Here is a 27966-nt window from a genome sequence, read left to right on the forward strand (position 1 = left end):
GTATTGTTTTATTACTTGTACCTAAAAGAACAAATGAATACAGAGCTGTAGATTTATAGCCAGATCTAATCCTAACATGCTGAAAAATAAACTCCCACATTTATGAAAATATCCACTAGGTGTCGCTGTTTCTCTTGTCCTAACAGGTGACTGTGCAGCTGCAGATTCCCGCTAGGTGTCGCTGTGTGTGGAGGTTACTGCGGCCTGTTACTACTCCAGCCGGGGCCTAACGTGATATTCTATCCTTACAGACAGGTAACAGCCTCCTGTGCGGCCATCATGGCGGTGCTCGGCTAACAGGTGAGTGTGGAGTCTCCCGGACGGCAATGGCCCACGCTGCTGTGTTTGTGAGCTGGCTGATTGATTTCCCATCAGGTCCTGGCAATATGGCTGCACCCTGCTGGGTATAATGACTGGGCTGCAGTGTGGGTGCTCTGCCCTCTCCTGGCTGATGCCCAGTGCCCCCATGTCACCCCCTTTGTGTATTATTAGGCTCTTGCACACTGATTTTTTTTTTTCATTCTTTGATCCCCAAACAGAAGATTTGGGCTCTGTTCACACTGGTACCATATGGTTCACTTTACGGGATCCATTAATTTCTTGTTGATTTTTAAGGGCTCTGTCAGTCTCCACATCAGTATAAAGGCTGCAGCATTCTTGGTTCTCAGCTTCCACTTTACAGGATCTAACAGATGAGTTCAGTTGATAATTTTCTGCTCCCAATCATTCTATCCTGAACCAGCGCATACACGGAGTGGATCCCTCTTAGATCCTATGGATTCCAAAAGTGCTTCCTTTTACTATACATTGGGCAGGTGTACTTTTTTTCTGTATAGGAAAGCATAGCCTGCTGTGCTCCTTTGTATAGATGGCCAACGGAGCAATGTATTCTGCACTGCATTGTAAGAATATGTGCAAACGTTCAGTATTTGTAGCCGAAAATATCTACAAATACTGATGTGTTGGCCTGATAAACACAGCATAAAATCCTATTGTTTTTTATGCATTTTATCCAATCGTTAGTATGGGTGAAATCTGCAGAAAAACACTGAAACAACTGACGTGATGAGTGAGTATACCCGTTGCTCAGGTTTCCCAGGGCATGCTGAGTATTTTGGCGTGCTCGGAGATTTAGTTTTCATCGTTGCAGCTGCTAGACAGGCTGATAACATGTATGGATTTCCTAACAAACAGGCTTTCCACACATGTATTCAGGCTGGCTAGCAGCCGCAAATCATACAGCTGAGGCGACGAAAACTAAATCTCCAAGTACGCCAAAATACTCGTAGAACACCCGAGCATGCTCGGGAAATCTCGACTAATGAGAACATTCACTCATCACTACTTGCAGATATAAATAAGCAATGTGTGCAAAACACGTCAGGAGTCTCATCCACTTTGCTGGGAATAGGAAATCTTTCAGCATTTGGGACTAATCTGAACAGAAAAATGACAAAACTGCAATGTGTGCCCAGACCCCAAGTCTAACCAAACATGTGAACGTGCCCTTTCTGTGACTGTTGACATGTCCTTTAGTATAGCGGCATACATTGGGGGATTTCACCCTTGTATACTCCCACCGGAACCCTTATATGTGCTGTAAACTGGTATGTTCTCTTCTATGCCGTACATCTCAGTACTGAATACCAAATATTGCACAGTCACAGAAGAGCACGTATTCTATCAGGTCATATCAGTATCTGTAAGCCGAAACCAGGAGAGGAACAGTCAGAGGAAACGTATAATAGAAACCCGTCACCACTTCTGGATTTATCACCCACTCCTGGTTTTGGCTTACACATACTGAGGATATGTGCACATGGTGTGTTGTTTAGGCGGATGCCACCTGAAAAATCACCGCAAAACATGAATATAATTCACTGAATTTTAAAAATGACTTTGTTCACTTGTTCATAGAATCATAGAATGGTAGAGTTGGAAGGGACCTCCTGGGCCATCTGGTCCAACCCCCTGCTCAAAGCAGGATTCGCTAAATCATCCCAGTCAGATGTCTGTCCAGCCTCTGTTTGAAGACTTCCATTGGAGGAGAACTCACCACTTCTCGTGGCAGCCTGTTCCATTCATTGATCACTCTGTCAAAAAGTTTTTTCTAATATCTAATCTGTGTCTCCTCCCATTCAGTTTCATCCCATTGCTTCTAGTCTTTCCTTGTGCAAATGAGAATAAAGTTGATCCTTCTACAATGTGACAGCCCTTTAGATATTTGTAGACAGCTATTAAGTCTCCTCTCAGTCTTCTCTTTTGCAAACTAAATATTCCCAAATCCTGCAACCTTTCCTCATAAGACAGGGTTTGCAGACCGCAGAGTTTTTTGTCACATTTTTAAACCACTTCTTTATTCTGAAACCCTAAGGCTACTTTCACACTAGCGTCGTGTGACGTACGTCGCAATGCGTCGTTTTGGAGAAAAAACGCATCCTGCAAAGTTGCCCGCAGGATGCGTTTTTTCTCCATAGACTTGCATTAGCGACGCATTGCGACGTATGCCCACACGTCGCATCCATCGTGCGACGGATGCGTCGTGTTTTGGCGGCCGCGACGCACACAAAAACGTTGCATGTAACTTTTTTTCGTGCGTCGTATCCGCCATTTTCGACCACGCATGTGTGGCCGAAACTCCGCCCCCTCCTCCCTGGACATTACAATGGGGCAGCGGATGCATTGAAAAACTGCATCCGCTGCCCCCGTTGTGCAAATCTTTCACAATGTGCGTCGGTACGTCGACCCGACGCATTGCGACGTACGTCACACGACGCTAGTGTGAAAGTAGCCTAAGATGGTTTAAAGGAGTATCACGTCCATTCTCCAGCAGCTTCCACCAGTGAGCCGCTCGCTAAATTATAGAAAAAAGAAGCCAGGAGTGGAGCCGCGGCAAAACCGCCAGTGGAGCCAGTTTAGTTAAAACATCACTGGCTTTTTCCTGAAGCTGCTTCACCTACAAAAAAACTTGCCAATTGCACCAGCATCTTAAACTTTTCCTGTGCACATTCTCTTAGGCTACTTTCACACTTCAGGTTTTCGGCGTCAGGCGCGATCCGGCGTCGTGCCGGAACGCCGGATCCGGCAAATGTTTCGTAAAACCGGATGTGACGGATCCGGTTTTCTGCCGGATCCGTCTTTTTCTTGACAGACAAAACCGGATCCGTCTCATCCGGTTCATCCGTTTTTCTATCCGTTTTTTGACGGATTACGCCGGATCCGGTTTTTAAAATTGACCCTTGTGGCCTTCCGAACGGGATTGGCTACTGGAAAACTATATATAGCATGTTCCTACAGCCCTTCTTTGACAGGTTGTAGAGGAGAAAGTGCAGGTTGGAGAGAAGAGCAAGTTACTGGCGAAGATGGATGTTGTCATTGGAAATATTTTGAAGAATTTGGCGGATTTTATAGTGGAGGCGAATCGTTTGAGGGTGATTGTTCTGGAGAAGGAGAGAGCAAGACATCAGCGCATCAGGCATCGTAGACGACGTTTGTGGATCCACCGCATCACAGCCAAGAGAAAGACGCGTGGGGTCTATTCTACACTCTGCATGGACCTTCGACGAAACCCGGATAAATTTTTTGGATATGTTAGGATGAAAATGGAGAATTTTGATTACTTGGTGGAGCGCATTGCACACCTCATAAGAAAAGCGGACACCTATTGCCGCTTCTCTGTTTCACCCACAGAGCGTCTGATGGTGACTTTAAGGTAAGCCACATTTATTGGATGTGATCGCATCAGAGCACACTTTCACTGCAATCTTGTTGGTGGTAGTTTGTATCGCCAAGTGTTATAGCTCAGTTTTGGTATGTAATGCTGTGATTTAAAACTAATTTATTGTTTTTTAATTCCCCACAGATTTCTTGCAACTGGAGAATCCCTTTCGTCACTGCATTTCCAGTACAGACTCGGGATTTCCACCATATCTGGAATAGTGAAGTACACATGCCGTGCACTGTGGGACTCCTTAGCTGAAGAGTTTTTACCAGAGCCCACAACAGAGAGGTGGATTGAAATTGCTGACAAGTTTCAACAGATATGTCAGTTTCCCAACTGCTTGGGCGCTGTGGACGGGAAACATATCCGCATTGTAAAGCCAGCTGGATCGGGATCGGAATATTTCAATTACAAGAAATATTTTTCAATTGTCCTCATGGCCATCGCTGACGCGGAATACAAATTTATTGCGGTTGATATTGGGGCCTATGGCCGCTCCAATGACTCTCAAGTTTTCAAACTGTCTGCCATGGGGCGTAAACTGTATGGAAACACCTTCCAGTTCCCACCACCTAGACCGCTGCCGCAAACATCTGGTCCACCTATGCCATTTGTCTGTGTAGGGGATGAAGCCTTCCAGCTGTCAGAACACCTTTTGAAACCGTACTCTAGCAGAGGATTGACAAGACCAAAACGCATTTTTAATTACCGCCTCACAAGAGCAAGAAGAATGGTTGAATGTACCTTTGGTATTCTGACAGCCAAATGGCGGGTCCTATTGACTGCGATCAACCTCAAGACAGAAACTGTGGACGAGGTGATCAAAGCTTGCGTTGTACTCCACAATTTTGTTATCTGCAAGGAACCCATTTCCATTGAGGACACCTCTGAAGAAACCACCTTGCAAGATTACCATGACATTACCACTAGAAGTTCTGTGACGGTTTCAGTAATGAGGGACAATTTTGCACTATACTTTGTCACCTCAAGGCAGAGTACACTGGCAGGATGACAGAGTGTGAAAGATTTGTGCCCAACCAAACTTGTGTACCTTCTGTACCAACAGTATATACCTTTGCCAACCAAAGTTGGCTATCTTGTCATGGTCTCTATTTTTAGCTTTAGGCCACAGGTGTGTACCTGGTTGTGTTTTATGCAAAGTATTTCACCTTTTAACAAAAGTTGTGTACATTGTTATGAAATCACCGACAATAAACACAACTTTTTAGGTGAAATACTTTGCTTCAAACACAACCAGGAACACAACTGTGGCAAAAAGCTAAAATTTACCCACAGTTATATACCTAGTTTTGAATACCATTTCACCTTTTAAATACCCTGTATTTAACCTTTTTCGCCGCAGAAAGAAATGACAGACAACCAGTGTAAAATAATTTAACTTTTATTGAAAAATGTTTTTTTTAGTAAACTTTTTTAAAATTTTAATAAACTTGTTTAATAAAGCTTTGAAACCATAAAACTGGTCATTTTTATTTAAATACACACATTATAAATCTGTGTAGTGTGTGGTGGAAATACTGCTGTAGGGGCTGCGGGACACTTCGACACTGGGAGTGTGGAGAGAGGACTGGGATCGTGGAGGGGAAGGAACAGTTAGAGGTGAAGGTGTGGAAAAAACTACAAAATGGGTGGACATGTGGGAAGCAGAAGAGGTGGTGGGTGGTGGAGTGGAGGGTTGGGCAGGGACTGTAGGAGCAGATGATGTTGATGGCAAGTTGTATGGGGAAGGAGTTTGGTACGGGGCAGGTTGCTGGAAGTGGGGAGATGTCTGGTACGGGGCAGGTTGCTGGAAGTGGGGAGATGTCTGGTACGGGGCAGGTTGCTGGAAGTGGGGAGATGTCTGGTACGGGGCAGGTTGCTGGAAGTGGGGAGATGTCTGGTACGGGGCAGGTTGCTGGAAGTGGGGAGATGTCTGGTACGGGGCAGGTTGCTGGAAGTGGGGAGATGTCTGGTACGGGGCAGGTTGCTGGAAGTGGGGAGATGTCTGGTACTGGGGAGGTTGCTGGTGCTGGGGAGGTTGCTGGTGCTGGGGAGGTTGCTGGTGCTGGGGAGGTGGATGGTATGTAATAGGAGGGGGAGGATGGAAAGTGGCTGGAGGGGGTGTAGATGTAATAGGAGGGGGAGGATGGAAAGTGGCTGGAGGGGGTGTAGATGTAATAGGAGGGGGAGGATGGAAAGTGGCTGGAGGGGGTGCAGGTGGAGGAACTACTGTGGTGGGAGGAGGAGGTTGGGAGGTAACTTGCTGGAGAGCAGCGTGGCATGAATGCATTACATGCATCTGCTGGGCAGGAGAGAGCGTTTCCATGCGCTCCACAACAGACCTGAAAAAGGTGTGGTTTGGCGAAGATCTTGCTTCTGAATGCATGGTTTGCAGAAGTGTCTTCACCTCCAGAATGCTGGAGTTGATCTGCTGATAGCCTGCGGAGATTTGCTCTGACAAGACTTTTAGACAGTTCTGGAAAGATGCATTCAGATGCAAGAACTCTGGCGCATAAGTCTTTTCCTGACCCCTCTGTCGCTGCCGCCCAGTACCCGCAGGTGTACTAGAGGTGGCAGGGGCAGAAGGGTGGGGTAAAGGGAAAGCGATCTCCTCACCAGCAGCTTCATGTAATGTAGGCGGCCACGATGCTCCTGTGCTGGTGGATGGGACAGATGGGTCGAATGTGTGGGAAGGCTGGGAAGGTGCAGATGTACCGGGGCGGTCGAAGTGTCCCTCGGTGCCGGTCTCCTCAGGGATCGCCTCAGAAGGGTCCAATCGTGCAGGCTCCCGAGTGCTGCTCACTGTGCTGTGGAATAAAGAGAAAAAAAAACAATTAAAATAGTGACATGGTATGGCCCTGGCTGAAAAAAAAAAGTTACATCTAAACATTTTTTTGTCACATGTGGTGTGTAATATTTACCTTCTGGTGAGCATTGTCTCCCGGAGGAACGACAGGGCTCGTGCGTACTTGTACTTGCTCCTGCGTCCTCCAGATCCACTCGGGGCCCGCATCTCTTTATTGAACTCCTTCTTGAAACGATCCCTCACAGACCGCCACCGCTTCACAATTCTCTCCCCTGAAACGAGAAAGGACAAAGTGGTTAGTATACAACATCAGTGTTTCCCAAACTCCAGTCCTCATGGTCCCCAGGGGTCATGTTTTCAGGATTTCCAAAGTAAATAGAAATCCTGAACACATGATCCGTGGGGACCACGAGGACTGGAGTTCGGGAAACACTGGTTTAAATCAAGCAACCGGTACTGTATATACTTACGCTCTTTAATCTGGGCCCGAGCTTCGAGGTCCTCCCAGCGGTCCACAAGGAGCGAACAGATTTCCTCCCAGAGTCGTCGGGTAACGATCAGGTCAGCGTGGCGTCGGTCAGCCATATTCCAGAGCGGCTCCCTTTCTCTGACGAGATCGATGAGGCGGTCCACATCAATCCCTCCATCCTCACCGTCAGAGTCGGGAGCACGCTGTGAAGGCTGTTAAAGAAAAAGACAAAAATAACATAATTAGCCTCCACAAAAGAAATGAAATAAAAAGTGCAAAAAAAACAAAGCAAAAATATTTATACTTACACGCTGGTGACCGCCGCGTTGCTGTTGCCGACGACCCTGGGAGGCACTGCGAGGACCTCTTGGCCGAGCACCAGATTGGGAAGACTAGAGAAGAAAACAAAAAATGTTATGTCTTTGGATGTAGGCATTTGTTTGCTGTGTGTGGTCTGCAGAACATTGTTTTCTATGTGTTGTGTGTAGTGTGATGTTGTGTTTCTGCGTTTGATGCAAAAAACTTACCAATTGTGAGCCCACTCCAAGTGTCTGTCCACCCCTTCCTTCTTCTGGGAGCTCCTCTTCATCTTGTGATTCCTGTTTTGAAATAAAAGGCAATGAATACACATATATTACAGAGATGATGGATTTTGGAAATAAAAACTTACCGTCAAACGCTGACGATGCGAGGGAGGGCTCCCAGAAGATGTGCTGTCTTCCTCATGGCCAGACTCCATGGCTGTGGGTGGTGTTTCTGCTGCTGCCATTGCTGCTGCTGCTGCTGCATCTATTGGGCGGCTGTTGAATAAAGAGAAACAAAGGGCCAATGAATATCTTGATATTCCATAGCCCTAGTTTGGAGGAATGGGGGATTTGATAATTACCGTCTCTCATCTGCTGCTGGACTCCCCTCCCGTTGTTCAGCATGCTGCTCCATTTGGGGTGGTGCTGATGGTGCTGCTGCTGCAGATGTCTGCTGCCTTCTCCTGCTCCTGGTTCTTGGCTTGGGTGGCATGTTGGGTGTGGCTGAGGGTCCCATTGTCTTGCTTTTATATATGTCCTGTGGGCAGAGCTACTGAGCATGCTCAGACCAAAGAAACCGGATCCGGCTGTCGCCGGATCCGGCGCATTGCGGCGCTCATAGGCTTTCATTGTATGAAAAAGCCGGACACGCCGGATCCGGCGCGTCCGGCTTTTTCGACGGATACAAAAAACGTTACAGTCACCGTTTTTTCCAGACGCCGGATCGCGTCACATTGCCGGATCCGGCGAAAATCGGATGAAACGCATGGCCATCCGGCTCGATCCGGCTCTAATGCAAGTCAATGGGGGGGAAACCGGATCCGGCATTGCATTTCGACGGATCCGGTTTTAGTCAAAAGCGCCGGATCGCGCCTGAAGCAGAAAACCTGATGTGTGAAAGAGGCCTAAGACTCCGTACCCACAATCAGTATTTGGTGGGTTTTGACGTTGCAGATTTTCTGCGTCTTTCAGTAAATTACTTGCGTTTTTTCATGTGTGTTTTTTTAGCCTTTTTTTCACACTGCAATTTTTGTCTTTTTTTGTTATGTCATATTTTTTTTTTTTTTTAACTAAACACTGCTTTGTTTTTGATACTTCCTGGTATTTGGCATTGACAAAAACTTAATTTATATAGATATGTGTGGATTTCTGCCCCAGAAATGCTCTAAAATAAAAAATGCATGTGTGATTTTCTCCATCTAATGCAACTCTATGGGGATAATCCGCAGACAAAACTCACCACAGGTCAGTTTACAGTAATAAAAAAAAGAGAAGAATGGGGATGAGATTTCTATAAATCCCATCCACTTTATTGGAACTGTATTGCACTGTGTTTTAGATGCAGTGAAAATACACAAAAACGCACCGTGCGCACACAGCTTCACAGGGTTTATTCTAATTACAGACAGCCTTTATAATGGGAACTTATCACTAGGTTGTCCCAATGTAAACTAAAGCTCCGACCTCTAGCACCTCTTTTCAGCAGTATAGCAACATGTCGTCATCATGCTCTGCATATCCAGAAAAACCTTTTTATAAGGCTGGAGTCACACTAACCTGCGCAAAATACGGTCCGTAGTTTACTTGTGTAATACGGATGAATGACCCCTAAATAGTGCTCCGTAGGTCATCCGTAAGCAAGGTGAGGTCGCGTATTTTGCGCATGTCTGCATCCGTGTGGCATCCGTATGCAATCCGTATGGTGGGATTTTCTCGCAGCCTTGCAAAATGGACATTTAACGGTTTTGAGGCCTGCACCCTATTTAGACACTCAGAAACAGGTGGCTGCCTACATTCTGTCCATTTGTGAGCTTGCTTTCACGAGGTGTGTTGGTGTTCTTTGTGCAGCATGGCAGAGGGTCTGAGATTCAATACAACTGAGCAGGTTCTCTTTACCTGGCTTTTGTCACGGCGCTTTGGGCAGCCATACCCTGTGATAGTGGATCCGTGGAGGAGGAGACGCATGTGGGCCCATCCACTTTTGAGGCAGCGACTCACAAGAGGTCATTTTCACCGCCTCTATTCTTCTCTGCGGGAGCATCCGGAGAAATTTTACCAGTACTGTCGCATGAGCATTTCCACATTTGATCGACTATTGGAGACAGTGCGCCCTGGGATCACCTTTCAGGACACAAGGATGCGCAAAGCCATATCTGCAGAGGAGCGACTTCTACTCACAATACGGTATGTACTACACAACCACATTCTCTATGTTCATAATGTGTTTGCTAAATTATGTTTTTTGGCCTTCTTGGACAAAGTTTTATGCCCTCATCTTACTCCAAATATGTTTCAACTTACACACCAGAATGTTACATCTAATATGTCCTGCATATCACTTAGTCATTGTGCCACCAAATATGTGTGTGTTATTCTCCCTCATTTCCTACCAAGTTTGGTCGGCATGTAACTGATTTTTTTTTACTTTAGCCATTCTAAACTTTACTATTTCTGTTGTTCTACAGCTTCCTGTCCACTGGCCTGTCTTATGCCGCCCTCCACCATGAGTTTCTCATTGGAAAGTCAACCATTTCAGGCATAGTGAGGTCTACATGTGCAGAAATCTGGACAAGACTCCATCAAGTGGTTATGCCCGAGCCCAGGATGGAAGACTGGTTAAGGATATCAAGGGACTTTGAGGAGGACTGCCAGTTTCCAAATTGTATTGGGGCCCTGGATGGCAAACATATCAGGGTGCGTAAGCCGCCGAACTCAGGCTCCCAATTCTTCAATTATAAACAATACTTTTCTGTCTTATTGTTGGCTCTGGTAGACCCTCAATACAAGTTTATAATTGTTGACATTGGGGCCTATGGAAGGACGGGAGACTCTAGAGTCTTCAATACTTCCATAATGGCTCGGCGGCTACGCACCAACCAGTTGGATCTACCACCACCACGCCAGCTACCAGGCTCCCCCGAACAATCAGTCCCTTATGTCCTTGTGGCAGATGAGGCCTTTCTGTTATCGCGCAATGTCATGAGGCCATATCCCCGGCGCAACCTTGACCACAGGCGCAGAATTTTTAACTTGCGCCTATCACGTGCTAGGCGACTGGTGGAGTGTTCCTTTGGGATTCTTAGTGCCAAATGGCGGGTACTACAGTCTGCCATTCAGTTGAGTGAGCAAAATGTGAATGAAGTTGTGAAAGCCTGTGTTGTTCTGCATAACTTCACCAGGATACATGATTGTTCCTCCTCTGATGGTGTTGTGCGTAGGCTGGACAATGTGCGCAGGGTGAGACCACCTTTGAACCCTCAACGTAGACCGCTCTCTGGCCTAAAAGTGCGTGATATTTTCACTAATTACTTTTTTACTCTTCGCCACGACAGCACCCACTTGGAGAGAGGGATCCGCCCATAGGAACAGGAAACCTACAGAGATAAAAGAGGGCGGTCCGCCTCTCCTCCTCAGTTGGTTTCCTGTTCCGGTGGAAGACAGCAGGATTCCTCTACAGACATACCTGGGCCAAGGAACCGCCTGTGCAGTCTCTGTGGGAACGGCAGGGGTTCCGGTCCAGAAGCAGCGACGGGGGAGTGCTGTAATCTGGCTCCCTCCTCGACTGAACAGCCGCAGCAGCGATGGCAGAAACAACGGGTCCGGGTGAGGCCGCCCGGGGTTCTCCTGCATATACACGCCACCGGGGTCCGGAGATGGCCGTCCCGGTCCGTGTGGGAGCGCGGAACCGGAGGGAACAGATGCAGCCTCCGTTTTCCCATGGCTTCAGTCCCCAGAGGGAGGACGCACATGCAGCGCCGATAACGGAAGTGGTAAGGGGGAACTTCCGGGTCACCGGAGAATCCCCAGCGGCAAAGGTGCACGCGCGGTCTCAGGAGCATCGCGAGACCGCGCATAAGCATGCTAAGCGCTCCCCGCCCCCTCCCCACAGAAGCTGCAAAAGGAAAAAAAAACAAAAAGAGGGACAATATTCAGCGGCGCGGCTCGGCGGCTGTATACCAGGCCGAGCATGCGCAAATTAGCTGCGCCTACCCTGAGGAGGTGCTCCCGGGGGGGAGGGAGTACCGGCAAAATAATGGTGGAGCAAAAAAAAAAAAAACCCTGCTGCGAAGGGTTTAGCAGGCAAGCATGTTTTGCAGGTGACACGGTGGCATCCAAGGACCACTCTGGCAGAGGTTCCTCGGACAGAAGCCACGCCAACAAGCCCCCATCTCAGCCTCCTGAGCCGGTACCTACAGCTTCTCTGGGTGAGTGGACGACTCTCTGCCTATCAAGCTGACAAATACCTCTCCCTTCCTCTCTCCCTCTTCTCCTCTTCGCTACATCTCCTCCCTCAGGAGGAAAAAAAAAAAAAAAAAAGGCTATGTAAAAAATGCATTAATGAGACTGCGAAACGGGCTTCAGCGTCAGCCACAGAAGTTACGGGCCTTAACCCAGTCTAGTAGTACACATACTAAGAAACCGACTGTGGCCAGCTCAGACTCTGACGAGGCTGTGATCTCTGATAGCTCTAACATATCCACATCGTCATCCTCCTCAGGTATGGAGGGGTGTTTGCGTTTCCCCTTAGAGAACATGGACAACTTAGTTAAGTCCGTGAGAAACACCATGGGATGCACAGACACAAGGGAGCTGCAAACAAATAATGTTTGCAGGACTAACTGATAGGAAGAGGAGAGCCTTCCCTGTTATACCAGTCATAAAAGCCTGGTTAAGAAAGAATGGGAGAAACAGGACCAGGAGAGGTTACCTCCCCTCGGCTTCAAGGAGAAGGTACCCCTTCAGTGACAAGGAGTTGGTAACGGGGTCTAAGGTCCCGAAAGTGGACGCTGTTGTCGCCTCTACCTCCAAAACAATCAGGGCGTGCTAAAAGATCCACTCGACCGTAAGGCCAATGCCGCACTGAAAAGGGCATGGGAGGCAGCTACCGGCACGTTTAAGCCGTCAATAGCCAGCACTTGCATGGGCCGTTCTATGCTGATCTGGATTGATCAACTAGACCAGCAAATAGACCAAAAAGGCCTCCAGAAACAGATTACGAGCCGCTGTTCCCTTGATCCGTGGCGCGGCTGCGTTTATAGCGGACGCTTCTGCTGACTCATTACGTTTGGCATCCAGGACAGCAGGCTTACTTAATAACGCCAGGCATAGTCTATGGCTTAAAAGCCGGAGAGTCGATACCCAATCCAAGGCAAAGCTCTGTGCCATTCCTTGTGAGGGAGGGTGTTTAGGAGATGGCCATTTGGCAGAGGAAGGCCAACGGAAAACCAGAATCGTTGGGCCATAAAGGAGGACAAGATCCTCCCGTAGAGACAGAAACTAAAGGGCTAGTCCCTACAGTAGGAGGAAGACTAAAAATTTTTTCCTCTGAGAATGGGGAAAAATCACAGCCAGTTCTTGGGTCCTGGACATTGTTAGAAATGGGCTAAAGATAGAGTTCCATCATACCCCACATAACTCGGTTATTATAGCATCTCTCAACTCACCAATCCAACTGCAGGCCCTGGAAGTTGAGATTCTAAGCTTGTTGGACAAAGAGGTATTGGACCATGTGCCCAAAGGGCAGGAAGAGAGAGGGTTTTACTCCCCTCTTTTTCTGGTACCTAAGCCAGATGGCTCTTTCAGGACAATCATCAACCTGAAAAAGCTAAATACATTTGTCAAAAATCAACGATTTAAGATGGAGTATATTAAGTCTACAACTAAACTTCTCTTCCCCAATTGTATGATGGCGGATCTAGATCTAAAGGATGCTTATAATACTCTTCCCATCCACTACAGGTATCAGAAATACCTGAGTGGCGGTGTCCCTCGATGACACCATACACCATCTCCAGTTCACAGCCATGCCATTCGGCCTCTCCATTGCACCACGGGTCTTTACAAAGGTGATGCTGGAAGTAAAGGCCTTCCTATGCCAGAAACACAGCTTGATAATACCCTATCTGGACGACTTCTTAATAATAGGGAACTCAACTCGACAATGTAATAGATGAGTTGCTGACGCAATCTTAATCCCTACAGGCTCTAGGTTGGATAATAAACTTCAAGTAGTCCAGAGTCGAGCCACAATCCGTCCAGTCCTTCCTAGGTCTCCAACTAGGCCGCCGGCCGTTCTAGACCGAGCGTGATTGCGTTCGTCGGGTGGCGGCCGCTAAGCGGCCTGGGCCCGAATGGGAGACCACCCGCGCTCACAGGTCCGAGGTCATGCGTTACAAAATTGTCTGCTACCACAGGTAAAGATTGCAATGATCAAAACAAAGATAACATTAGCAATGGACAAACCAGGCCTGTCCTTGAGAGAAGCAATGTCCCTCTTGGGGTCTCTTACCTCCTGCATCCCAGCGGTTCAGTGGGCCCAGTTCCACACCAGGGAACTGCAACAACAGATTCTCCTAGAGGAGGCTTGTGTCCGAGGGAATTTGGCAAAGGAAATCACCTTATCCCAAACAGTCCTAACTTCCCTGGTATGGTGGTTAGATGACAATAATCTATCGAGAGGAGTGTCATGGGTGATAACACCTTCCGGTATAGTTACTACTGATGCCAGCCCTACAAGATGGGGGGCTCATATGGGGGGATCTTCTCCCAAGGCCAATGGGATATAAGCGAGAGACAAGATTCCTCAAACTTAAAAGAGCTGAATGCGGTTAGTCATGCGTTATATCACTTCTTTCCACAGCTACAAGGAGGACACATGAGAATCCTTTCAGACAACACCACAGTGGTAGCATATCTGAACAGGCAAGGCGGAACTCGATCGAACAGCTTAATGTCTTCCGCAAGAAAATTTTCATTCTTAGCCGAAAAACAATTTTTGTCTCTCTCGGCTGTCCACATAAGAAGAAGAGACAATTCAGAAGCAGACTTCCTAAGTCGCCACACGTTATGGCAAGGAGAATGGTGCCTGAGCCGGCAAATATTCAAACACGTCGTGTCACTGTGGGGTCTTTCCCAGATAGATCTCTTTGCCACCAAACAAAACAGACAGGGGCGAAGGTTCGCCTCCCTGAACGTGGCAGACTGTCTGGAAATTCTGGATGCCCTCCAAGCCCCGTGGCAGTTCAGATTGGCATATGCCTTTCACCCAATCATACTACTGCCGCAGATTATCAGGAAGATCAAGGCAGAAAAGGCGAGAATAATTTTAATAGCGCCATTTTGGCCCAGGAGGCCAGGGGTTTTTGTGCCTACAAGCAATGTCAGTGACAAACCCTTGGGTGCTCCCTCAGCCCACAAGCTCCTCTCTCAGGGGCCATTCTTCCATCCTCAAGTGGACAATCTCCGCTTGACGGCTGGATCTTGGAAGGGAGATGTTGAGAGCAAGAGTGTTCACGGGGGACTAGTCAATACCCTCCTACAGAGTCGAAAATTGGCTACTACAAAGAGTTATAACAGGGTATGGAGGAAGTTCCTAGAGTTCCACACAGCTTCCGACTCTAGAGAAATCCCGATAACACCCATTCTAGAATTTCTACAAAAAGGAGAAAGATCTAGGGCTATCCGTCAACACACTAAAAGTTCAAGTGTCTGCTCTGGGGCCCTCTATAATTATAGCATGGCAGGCAATAGATGGATAGCCAGACTCATCTCTGGCTGTGAACAGAGCGAACCAGTACACATACCCAGAGTGCCTCCCTGGGATTTGAATCTGGTACTAGATGCCCTAACGCGCTACCCCTTTGATCCATTAGACTCAATATCCCTTAAACACTTATCTCTTAAGACGGTACTGCTAGTGGCACTAACTTCAGCCGGAAGGGTCATCGACATACAGACACTTTCAAAAGAACCTCCGTTCCTGTTAAACATTCCAGGATCAGTTGATATTAAAACCAGACACCTCGTTTCTGCCAAAAGTAGCGGGGAAATTTTATAGGTCGCAAGAGATCCACCTCCCTTCATTTTACAGTAACCATTCTACTCCAGAAGAAAAATTCCATACACTAGACGTTAGAAGAGCAGTGTTACAATACATCGAGAAGTCTAACAGCTGGAGGAAGAGTAGGGCTCTGTTTATTTCTTTCCAGAGCCAAAGAAGGGATATGAAGTCACAAGGGGTACTCTGTCTCTGTGGATTAGGGACGCGATCTGTCTGGCAAACTCCGCGAGAAATAAAGATCCTCCGGAGGGTATCAGGGCACATTCCGCCAGAGCTATGGCATCCTCGTGGGCGCAGAGGGGAGACGTTGCAATCGAGTCTATATGTAAGGCCGCAACTTGGTCGACACCTTCTACTTTTTATAACCACTATAGGCTTGACTTATCATGCTCATCTGACCTAGCCTTTGGTAGAGCGGTCCTCAGCACGGTGGTGCCTCCCAGGTGAAGGTCTCTGAAAGTCTCTCCAAGTGGGTGCTGTCGTGGCGAAGAGTAAAAAGCCGGATTACTTACCGGTAATGCTCTTTTAATGAGTCCACGACAGCACCCGTTCACTAACCCTCCCTAGAAGTTAACAATGTATATACACCTTCTTAGATGTAAAATTGATAAATTTTAAATATTGATTAATATAATGGCCTAATAATTGGCGGTCCTCCGGGTACTCTGAAATACAACTGAGGAGGAGAGGCGGACCGCCCTCTTTTATCTCTGTAGGTTTCCTGTTCCTATGGGCGGATCCCTCTCTCCAAGTGGGTGATGTCGTGGACTCATTAAAAGAGCATTACTGGTAAGTAATCCGGCTTATCTCACCTGAGGGGGCAACTTCTTGGCAAGAGCATGCTGTGTCTATGTTATAATTTGTTTCTTTAATTGTGTCTAAATATATATTACTCAAGCCCTTATGATTCTATGAGTGTTTCGTTGCGTTGGTTGGTGTCTGTTAGTATGTTGTAAGGGATTGTGAAAAATCACACAGAGACGTTAACTAGAGTAGACAAATTTTTAGTTTTGCCTTTTTTTTTTGTTTTGTTTTGCTTAAAGGCAAACATAATATTGCCATAAGAAAAATTTGTGCCTTCTTAAACTTGTTGTAAAATTAACATTACATAACAAAACAGCAACAAACATTAGGCAATAACAACATTGCTGCATGACTAGATTAAACTAGATTTGCCAACAAAAGGTGAGCTCCATCACCAAAATAAAGGCTACAAGATAACACTCACATTTCCTCATAATGTTATCCAATCATAGAAAGATTCCACCATGACAGGCAAGGCTACCTCACAGCTTTCACACAGATATTACCTGTCTGTAGAACAGACAATATTTAAGCATGCTATACTGGAAAGGATGAAAATACAAAACTCACTTGTTAAGACATAGAGAGAGCGTGATATTCTGAATGCTGGTCGCCTTGAATTTTTTTAATACAGATTGCTAACAAAAAAGGTGACTACTTCACTAAGGCGAGCACGCCTTTCCTAGGCGTTAGCAAGTGAGTAGTGTATTTTCATCCTTTCATTTTACAGTATAGCGCATTTAAATATTCTCTTTTCTACATACATGTAATATCTGTCTGAAAGGCGTGAGGTAGCGTTGCCTGTCATGATGGATTGTTTCCTATGTTTGGAAAACATTGTATAAAAATGTGAATGTTAAATTATGTTCTAAATGTTGGTGAAGGAGAACACCTGTTTTTTCATTTCTATTAGGAGCACCAGTTAAAACTCACTGGACATCTCCACCCATCAGATTCATAAATCCTCATAGGTTGGGGAAGGGGAACGTGGAAGAACAACCTGTGGGTGCTGCTGGACATTGTGGCCAACATCGCCCTGTGTGAGGCCATACTGTTGCCCATGATGCTGGAATTGTCCTGCCTCCTGGGACTGTTGGGGATACTGGCCAGAGTAATGATGATGGTGAGGGGCTTCTTGTTGGCTCTGGTAGGCACGTGGATCATACCCACCCAGATAGCCAGATCGTCCCCAACCAGGTTGGGACCAGCCTCCAACACTGGGTGGGTACAAGTGGCCATATTGGTGGGGTTGGCTTGAGGAAGACATTTGGGGCTGCGGAATAGAAGGTTGGGTAGGGGGAGGAAGGGCTTGAGGTGTTGGCCCACGTATTAGGGGCTGTTCGGACCCTGCTTGAGCAAGCATCTGTGTGGATGGTCTCATGCACATTAAATTTCGTGGTGAGAGCTGCCACCTCTCCAGAAATTCAAAAACCTCATATGGGGTATTGGGGGGGTGCTTGCATCAAGCAGGATCTGAATACATCCCCTAATACGGAGCCGGACCTCACGGGTAAGGGCACGGAGATAAAGGGTCAGGCTACGTGCATAGGCCTCCTCCCCATCATCTGTAGTTACTCTCGACAAATAATTGAGCACCCCTGTGTCCACATTGGTCCTGCTCTCTTGAATAGTGACCTGGCGCCACCTTCTTGTTCCCTGTGATGTTAGAGCAGCCTGTGGGGAGGACCTGATCTGGGCAGTTGGGCTGCTGCTCAAGTTGCCCGGCTCTTCAAGGATGGGTGAGGTGGCAGCAGCAGACCGTCCTGGTGGTGTGTTGTGTAGGCCAGCCATTGTGTTGTCTTGTGATGCCTCATCTTCAGCCATCCTTCTTGTAGGGGGAGAAGATGGGCCAGCCACCTCATCCCCTACAGGATCTATAATGGGCTCTGCCTCTGAGGCCGTTCCTCGATCCGTAAGGTTGGATTGAGTTCTGTTATGAAATAGAACAGAGGCAAAAATACATCAATATTTTTGTCCCTGTAAAGTATTTGTGTAATGTGGTGTGAGGTATGTACTTACGGTCTCAGATCCAGAATTGGGGCGAGGAAGTTCAGCCGGTCATAGCATATGTATTTTCTTTTCACATGTCCAGCATCCCCACTCCTGGACCGCCGCTGGCGTTCCCGGCGGAACTGGTCTCGGATGCTTCGCCAGCGTTTCATCACATCTTCCACTGCAATGTGACAGGAAATATTGTCAAAATCACATATTTGAGAGGTCACATTTTCTAACAGTAGTCTAGGCATGGGGCCTTCTGGGGTGTGCTTTCTACCCATGGTGGCATATGTAATTGGGCAGATACACAGGGTCTCATTAGCTACACTTAACCTAATTTTATTGTCTAGGAGGATGAGGAGCTTGTGGCCTAACCCCAAATTATGGCTGTGTGAAGCCACGTGTCACATCCAAATGTAACGGCCTCATGAGGCTAAAAGTACATTCACAGGAAGGGGGGTGCTGATTCTAGATTCATTTTTTAGCGCGCGCTAAGGTTAATGATGTTTTTATGGTTGCACTTAGGAATTTTATGCTGCTCATCACGTGGTCTGTCACCAAAGTCATGGTACATCTGGCGACAGATGCTCCTCCATGACGCCTCCTTTCTTGTCCGGTTAGCATAGTTTGCATCGCGTGGGTCCCATATTTCGGTACGCTCCTGCACCAGCACAATGAGCATCTCAACATTAATATATGTGGACGCCATGCTGCTGCTGTACTCCGTGGAGGCGTACTTCCTGGATGTCTGGAGCGCTTTTTGAGCTCATTTGCATATCTAGGCTTCCTGATGATGGATTGGCCCATTTCCTGTTCACCAGCCAAAAGACCTGCGTATTGCTCGCAGGTCACACGTGTGTTCCGTGTGTAATCCGTATTTTTTGCGCACCCATAGACTTGCATTGGCGTATTACAGGCGTAGTACACTGACAATCGCAGCATGCTGCGATTGGCACGGAGCGTAGAATACGGATGAGAAATGTACGCCTGTTGGGAGTGACCCCATAGAGAATCATTTGTCCGTGTCTAATGCGTGCTTTTAGCGCCTCTCACTCTCCCGTATTCCTCGTCAGTGTGACTCCGGCCTAACAATCCCCACGTACGGTGCGGTCTGATCCAGTGGGTGTCCCTGGTCTTGCTCGGAGGCCCCTCTTTTCCCGCAATCGCCGTCTTCTTGCCCTGCTTAATGTGGAAGACACGTCCTACGTTATCCCCACAGCGCCCCCAATCTTTCTTTCTTCATCACACGTCTCTGGGCCGGAAATATGCTGCATAAAAAAAGTGCGGTTTTGATAGGTTTTTTTTATGCATTAGTTTCCCCATTTATTAGAATGGGTTAAAATGCTGCAAAATAATAAAAAAAAAAAAACTGTCACAGATTTGAAACTGCTTTAAATCTGCAAAAAATAAGATGCAAACATGTGCATTAGATTTCAGAAATCTCATTCATCTTACCGGGACAGTCATGCGACGTGCGAACATACCCTCACATCATGTGTCCTGTTCTCCATAAACAATTTGGTGGAAGGTCATCTTTAATCTGCAAACCATATACAGACAAGGCCAGTCCTCCTGTAGGATTAAAGGAGTGCACGTTACCGTCTAGTAATAAAATACAGTACATTGGCACACTGCCTTTATGATTACATGAACGCCTACACCTATAAATGAAGTATGTAGGTCATTTTTTAACAAATTTTAATCAAAAAGTGCATAAGCCATCCAACCACGAGAATGGATGGAAACTAAATCTAGTGACTCGCCTCAAATGAATTGGGGAAGAGACAGCATGCAGCTTAGCTCTGATTAATACCTGTCTGGTAAAGATGGGGGGCAACCAAATGCCCCCAGTGCATATGTACTAACAAAATGCCAGCCATTCACATGGATAGTCATCTATGTAACCCATGGACTGCTCATCTCACACACAAGGGCTGCTTCTTAGAGGCGGCAAGTGGGAACCCTCCCTATGTAATGTCCTATAATTGTAGACCATGACTTTACAGCTATATATTACACTCATGTTCTCACTGTTTTTAGTTCTGATCTCTCGTTTGTTTTCAAGGATTTTTTCCCTCTTGCCGTGTTTTCCTCACTCAGGACCATGGGGGAAGAATACAAGATCCAAGTATTCGACGCTGAAACTCAAAATCTTCTTAAGACCGCTTTAAAAGGTTAGTAATAGCGCGTGTACAGCTGTATGCTGCAGTGTCTCCTGTGTGCCCGCTGTGCTTTGTCATCGTGATCTTCCATCCCGTGACAGAGCCGTCCAGCGTAGATCTGGAGAAGGTGGCTAATGTGATTGTGGAACAGTCACTTAGAGATGCCATGTTCAGCAGAGAAGCCGGGAAAATGTGCTACACTATCATTCAGGTAAGACCACAGCGTAGAGTACATAGACACTCGGCAGTCGCCATGTGATGCTCACTTTTCTATATGTTATATCTGCCATGGAGAACGTGTACACCCACAATGGAAAAAATTACCAGAAACTCCGTGATTAAGGTTCTTACCTTTAGAGGTTGTCCACTTTTGAGGCCTAAATACATGTAACTGAGGCTAAAAGTAATTTATGAAATTGGGTTTAATTAAAAAAACTGTGCACGATTTGCCTTCTGTAGCCTCTATGTTGCACTTTCTATTGCTGTCTGCAGTAAAGGCTAACTGAGAATCCACCAGTCAACTCACTATGACGTCTTTAAAGGAGTTTCTAATTGTTTTCCGGCATTTTTTTTTATCTTAAGCTGATTTTTGGTCACATTAACGTTGAGTATGCTGGGGAGCAAAGAGTCAATAAAAACCAAACCGGCCAACATTTCTAATGAAACCCAGTGCATATGGCAAAGGAAAGGGGCAAATTAAATATTTGTTGGCCAAATAAGCCTTTGGCCTACAGGAATCAGAGGAGATTCTGAAAAGTCACATAAGGCCGGGGTCACACTTGCGAGTTCAATGTGAGAAACTTGCGCCTCAATACTCGGCCCTGCCGCCGGCACTCTGGACTGGAGTGTGCAGCTGCATGTATTTCTATGCAGCTGAACGCTCTGGTCCGAACCGCCGGCAGCAGTACCGGGTATTGAGGCGAGAGACTCGCACTGTACTCACAAGTGTGACCCCGGCCTAAAAGTGCAGATATACCGTAAGCCCTGTTTACACTGAACATCGATTCAAATCACAGACAAGTGATCAGTAATTTGAAAAATTGCAACCAAGAGGGAGAAGCTTCCACTCCCCATGGGAAGTAGAATACTTCTTGTGCAAATATGGTGTGTGCCTTTAGAAGGGTGCTCCAACCTTTTTCCAGTTCTCTGTGCATGATGGCCTGATTCGTGTAGTAGTGTTAAAGGAATGTTCTAGGAATAGAAATAAAAAATAACTAAGGGAAATATAATTATAAGGCTGGTGCTACACTCCTTTTTTGGCTCTCACATTTGGAACCAGTTGCGTGTCACTGTACCTTGCGGGTTACAATGTGACCCCATTCACTGGCATTATGCTGTAATGTGACAGCGGCATGCAGGAAGCCATCTGTAAAGGTCCATGCATGAGACAATGCTGGCCGAATGTTGTTCTCTACAAATCTATTTCACAGACCTATAGGCACAGTATTTTCCCGTAGGGGCAACGCTGACCGAAAGTGTTTATCAACACCTCAAAGACGTCTGTGGTTCTTACAACAGGGATTTGGCTTCTATCCCTTAGGCAGAGAGTAAAGAGTCAGGTCGCAGCATCTTCCGATCCTCACTCTTGAACCGACTCCAAAGTGAATATCAGAACCGGGAAGAGCTGAGGGCTCGCTCCGTGCAGGAATGGGTCTGCTATGTCAGCTTCATCTGCAATATTTTTGATTATTTAAGAGTAAGTATCACAGAACCCTGTTCCTGTTCTCTCCGTTTTCTGATATGGTTATTATCTCTGTATCTCTCTCCCCGTAGGTCAATAACATGCCAATGCTGGCCTTGGTTAATCCTGTATATGACTGCCTCTTTCAGCTGGCACAGCCTGAGAGCTTACAGAGGGAAGAGGAGGTATGAAGTCAAATAATTCACATAACTTGTGTGAGAGTTAATTTTCAGATTTTCCTTCCATTTTTGATGATGCTGCATTTGGGGTGTGAAGGAGTTACGTGCAAATTATATTAAAATTGGCCATAATAAATGTATTATGGGTTAGAAAGTGTAAGCATCTGACGTTGGTGGGCATTCCATTGTTTAGCTAGTCTGTAGAGACCCTTTTCCTACAATAACCCCGTAGCGCAAAATTACTTGCATGTACGTGGTTGCAAGGGTTCCTATGTGTAGAGGTGAGCTAAGCGCTCTCCACACGAGGTAGATGCTGGATATATTATGTAGCCGGTATCTGTGCCGCACTCCATCTCTCACAGTGGCGTGCAAATGGTGTAATAGCTGGTGCTCATGCATACCAGATCACCATTAGCCTCGCAACGCGATTGTGGGGCAGCGATGGCTTACCAATGGCAGTCAGGGGCCTGCTGAAGCACTCGCCTCTGCCTGTCGCCAGAAGTGTGGTTTCACACTTTCCTGAAAAAATGCTTTATAAAGATATTGAAAGATCATATGTACCCCATATTGGTGTAAAAAAGAAGCTTTAGCACAGGACCCACAAGACTCTCACAAAACTCCATGGGCGGAAAAATATAAACATTAACAGGTCTTGGAAAACGACAACACAAACCAAGATTTTATCCATTTTTCAGCACATTTTTTGGCTTATACTCGAGTAAGGGTCTCAGAAGATAAACGGGGAGCAGCAGCGCTGGCAGTGAATATTCATTTCTCTGTAATAGCTGGCACAGTAGTCGCAGCTGCTGGTTTCCTGCAGCGGCCGGGTGTTCACATGTGCCTAAGAGAAATGAATATTCACTTCTCTCCACTCCCATGCCTACCAGGATAGGTATGAGGGGGCCATGCCTACCAGGATGGGGATGAGGGGGCCATGCCTACCGGGATGGGGATGAGGGGGCCATGCCTACCAGGATGGGGATGAGGGGGCCATGCCTACCAGGATTGGGGGGGGTGAGGGGGGCCATGCCTACCAGGATTGGGGGGGGTGAGGGGGCCATGCCTACCAGGATTGGGGGGGGGGGTGAGGGGGCCATGCCTACCAGGATTGGGGGGGGTGAGGGGGCCATGCCTACCAGGATTGGGGGGGTGAGGGGGCCATGGCTTATTCTCGAGCCAATAAGTTTTCCTAGTCTTTTGTTTTAAAATTAGGTGCCTTGGCTTATACTCGGGTTGGCCTATACTTGGAGATATACATTATACTACCTGGTTATTTTTACTATACTAGGAATGCCAGGTCTCCATTGTTTTCATTGACAGCAGTATTTTTTTTGAATTGAAGCACCATCAAATGGACTTGAAAGATTAAGGGTATATGTGCATGAAGTCTTTTAAATTTCATGCTTCATGACTATGTTCTGTTTTTTAATTTTTTTCCTCTCATTCCAAGATCCATTACTTTTGTATTTTTCGGGATTCTACTTTTAAATTACACCATTTATTTTATGTTGTGATGTATAAAATTGCAAGTGCGGCAAAACTGTAAAGAAAGAACAGTTATGTAATTGTTTTTTGGGTTTATTTAAAGCGTTAAATATATGGAAAAACTGACCTGGCAATATGATTCTCCAGGTCAGTATGTTCACAGGGATACCAAACATGCAGGATTTTTTTCAGTGGTAAAAAAAAATCAGAATTTAAAAAAAAAAAAAAAATTGCTTGCATTGTTGTGACAGGCAAAAAAAACACAATTTGGGTATTTTGATTTCTTTTCGTCATTTCAGAGTTTACAGTTGATTTTGACATTTATTTAAACACTTTTTTTTTTTTTTTTTTTAACTCCTAGGAACACCAGCTAGAATCTGGCATTCACAGTACTGTTACGACCGGCACAGGGAGCAGAACAGACTCCATCAGTGCCCTGCGATCGCGTCACAAGGCAGCCGATGGGCTGTTAGAACAGCCTCCCTGCCAATGCTCAGTATATGTTTAACAAGTTAAGCGGCAGATGATGACTGAATATCACAGCCATCATCTGCTGGGAAAGATGGGGATTCAGCTTGTGAGGCTCATCAAAGTCTGAGCGACAGTAGGAAGTAACTGTATGCCCTATTGTGGCATGAGGTTAATCTGGGGTGAACCTTCTTGAGTTTTCCAAGAGCAAGAGACTTTTTGGTCATTTGCTGAGCGATTCCTTCGTTGTTTTTGACCACTATTGTTTGTTTTTGTGTTTTTTGCAGATGTTTTTCAGTGTATTTTTTTTCCCTTCGTTCAGTGAAGAAACCGTAAAATAAAAAAAGCCCGGGCATCTTTTGAGCCTTTACATTGACTTGTGTTGTAAAGTATAGAGCGTTTTCTGATCAGAAGACACATGAAGAGTGGACATGTCACTTCATTAAACTTAATGGTGTCTTTTGAAACCTGAAGCGGATAAAACAATGCATATGTTAATTCTTTTGTTTTCTGAGCTCTTTTTCTGGTGAGTTCCTGAGCCGAACCTCCTGAAAAAGCCGTTATGTGCATACCCTAAGAAGTAACTTGGATAGTGTAGTTTATGAACTTTTAATCTATATATAGTTTACCTGTTTAAGGGTTTTCTAATTACAATGACAAAAATACACTGGCGCTTCTTAATATAAAGGAAAGGATATTTGCAAGGTAGCCGCTGCTGGTATGCGTGCTGGGTCTGTGCACACCCAGAAAAGGAAAAAATGACAGATAGAAAGAATACCTGCGCTGGCTAACTATATCCAGTAATGATGATGTACAAAAATCCCCTGAGTGAACAAAGTGGTAGGGAACCAGGTAAACCTTGATAAGTGTACCTATACACTTCATGTTGGTTGCGGGGCAGGAAACAGATCCATCGATTGCCACAGTAAGGGGGTGGCTGTGGACCTTCTTCATCAGGGCTCGATGAAGGGCTTCTAGTTTGGCCTGCACGCGCTCCCGTCCCTTCCCTCCCGGTGACGTTACCTTTCTTCCCCCTCCTCGCTTTAGCCGCTGCACACCGGCGGTGCCTCTCGGCCGGAGTGCGCCGCCACTGTTCATCCACCCAGCGGCTGTCAGCATCAGAGACGCTTCCGCACCAACACTCACAGGAGGGACGCCTCCTTGGTGCTGCGTCTCTGTTTCCACCACCGCGGCACAGCCACCTCTTTACGTGGCAATCGATGGATCTGTTTCCTGCCCCGCAACCAACATGAAGTAAGTGGTACACTTATCAAGGTTTACCACCACTTTGTTCACTCAGGGGATTTTTGTACATCATCATTACTGGATATAGTTAGCCAGCGCAGGTATTCTTTCTGTCGGTTTTCTAATTACATTTTCTTGACATGTGAGGTATCTACTTTCATTGGCTGGCATTTTTACAGTAGTAACTGGAAGTAGAAATAATTGATAATGTGGACGAAAACCTCACTTAGGCCATGGTCACACGCTCAGTACTTGGTCAGTATTTTACCTCAGTATCTGTAAGCCAAAACCAGGAGTGGGACAGAGGAAAAGTTTAATAGAAACACGTCACCACTTCTGGATTTATCACCCACTCCTGGGTTTGGCTTACAGATACTGAGGTAAAAAACTGACCAAATACTGAATGTGTGACCATGACCTTATAGTTGGTGCCAGGACATGGTTATTCAAGACATTGCACAGAGTTCCACATAAATTTGATATTTTCTTGTCAGTATTCACAGTATAACCGCACTTTATGGCACTACATCAGTTTTTGCTAAAGCAAATAAGCCTAATGACACAATTTATCGTTGCTGTAACAGGACCCATACTCGTGTACTTACTCACCGACCCATGTATTTGCCTGCAGGTGGACTGCTTGGTTCTCCAGTTGCACAAGGTTGGCGAGCAGTTGGAGAAGGTGAATGGTCAAAGAATGGATGAGCTGTTTTCTCTTCTACGGGATAGTTTTCTGCTTCAAGGTGGACTTGGCTCTCTCGCCCAACTTCTGCTGCTGGAAATGATAGAATATCGAGCGGCGGGCTGGAAAATGACGGATGCTGCACAAAAGTATTACTACAGTGAGGTGTCGGACTGATCCCATCAGATGAGGGTCACTTCACAGGCCAATGGAGTTAGGAACACATTGCAATAATTCAACCCTATGATTCGGTACATTTGTGTACCGAAGTGCTCAAGCTTAATGGTCACCCATCTTATATTTTACAGTCTTGTATTTCATAATATTTGTAAGATATTACTCTCCTGACAGAAAAGGTTTGATGTAAGATATGTCTGCTCGGAGGTAAAGATTTCATCAGGTGATTACTTGCCCGTATGAAAGAGACATAGTGAGCTTTCATACTAAGCGGCTTCCAGATCATTCATCCGTACAAGACTGCGTTCACATGTTGTGGCCATATAGCCTTTCTTGCTGCAAAAAAAAATCATCAAATTGACACAATTTTCCAAAGTTGAGGCAGTTCTACCTCAATTGTGGGGTAAAAATAATGTAACATGCCCACAATGTGTAAATACCGCCAATCAGCCGATATAATTGGGTCGATACATCATCTTTGGCAGCAACACCTTGCCCTGTATAGAAAAGGAATGTGCTGCTGACCATGTATATGCTGTGCAGACAGAACGATCATATTGCCAATTGTCCCTATACCATTTGTATGAGTCCTGGTGAAAGGACCCCAAACATTTACCAATCAACTTACTTAGTTACTGCCTGTTATAAGCATAAATCTGCTTGTGGAATCAAGGGTCTTAGGTGGTAGCGTTTTTCAAGGAAGGTAGCACAGTTTGAATGTCTTCTTTTTCACTTTGGTGTTGCAAGACTTAAAATTAAGTTTTAGAAGTATTTCTACATAGTTCTTAAAGGGGGGCCTTTATGTATTCCCAAAACATTTAGAATCTCTCATAACTTTGAAGAAGACTTCAGAATTATTTTTTAAAGAGACTGTCACTAGGTTTTTGCCACCTAATCTGAGAACAACATAATGTAGTGACAGAGACCCTGCTTCCAACGATGTGTCACTTACCGGGTTGCTTGCTGTAATTTTGATACAATAACTGTTTCCTCAGCAGGAGTTTTATCACTCGTAAACCTGCTGTTATGTAGTCCTCCTTATTTTTGAGCTCTTTATAACCCTGTCCCCACCATGCATTTTTCTGCCTATGCACAGCTTACACAGAAAGCTGTCAATCGCTGGTGTGGGTTATACAGAGCTCAGTGTTTAAAAAAAAAAAAAGTAAACTTGCAGCCGATATTATCAAAACTACAGCAAGAAGTCAAGTAAGTGGCACATCACTGGAATCAGGATCTCTGGCCCAACATGAAGCTGCTCAAAGATGGTATAGCAAAAACCTGGTGACAAAAAAAAAATCTATAGGGTATTTATAGTATTTTAACCTGAATCAAGCCTACCTGTGGGTTCTCTCCTAAATCCAGAACTTCCTGGTAACCGTGACATACAGTAAACCCTAAGATGGACATTTACGTCACAGCCATGATCACTGGGTTACTGTACTTCTTGTATTAAGTAATTATTGTGTAAGGGAAGTTTAAGACCCATGAGTGATTTTTGCAGAGTGTATGTTGTGTAAGTGAATAAGGAATCTGCACACACATCTGAAGTTTGTACACAAATATGCACAATACCATCGGAAAATGGTGCGCTTCATAGTGGACATTGCCATTTTGACTTTTTATAAACTTTTTTGGTGATATTGTATACTTTTCTGCATAACCTTGATTATTACAATACATGCAAATGAGGGTGCTTTTATGAATTTTAATTAAAATATTTTTTAAGAA

The 27966-nt window shown here is 45.8% G+C and overlaps 1 protein-coding gene across 4 annotated transcripts; it reads left to right on the plus strand.

Moving 5' to 3' along the window:
• Positions 1 to 144: 144 nt before the first annotated feature.
• On the plus strand, positions 145 to 27966 carry MIF4GD (MIF4G domain containing). 4 transcript variants are annotated; one of them, XM_073588017.1, is made up of 6 exons: positions 145 to 300; positions 20225 to 20333; positions 20423 to 20532; positions 21862 to 22017; positions 22095 to 22187; positions 26011 to 27966. In XM_073588017.1, the coding sequence occupies exons 2-6, from the start codon at positions 20264 to 20266 to the stop codon at positions 26236 to 26238; spliced, it is 657 nt and encodes a 218-aa protein (XP_073444118.1). In that variant the 5' UTR covers positions 145 to 300; positions 20225 to 20263; the 3' UTR covers positions 26239 to 27966. The 4 variants fall into 4 exon arrangements, with proteins under 4 accessions (XP_073444118.1, XP_073444121.1, XP_073444119.1 ...); XM_073588020.1 differs by having other exon boundaries at positions 146 to 300; positions 20260 to 20333; XM_073588018.1 differs by having other exon boundaries at positions 153 to 300; positions 20200 to 20333.

The sequence above is a fragment of the Dendrobates tinctorius genome, unplaced genomic scaffold (genome assembly GCF_039654945.1).
Source record: "Dendrobates tinctorius isolate UK_male_01 unplaced genomic scaffold, ASM3965494v1 ptg000103l, whole genome shotgun sequence".
NCBI classification, from domain to species: Eukaryota; Metazoa; Chordata; class Amphibia; order Anura; family Dendrobatidae; genus Dendrobates; species Dendrobates tinctorius.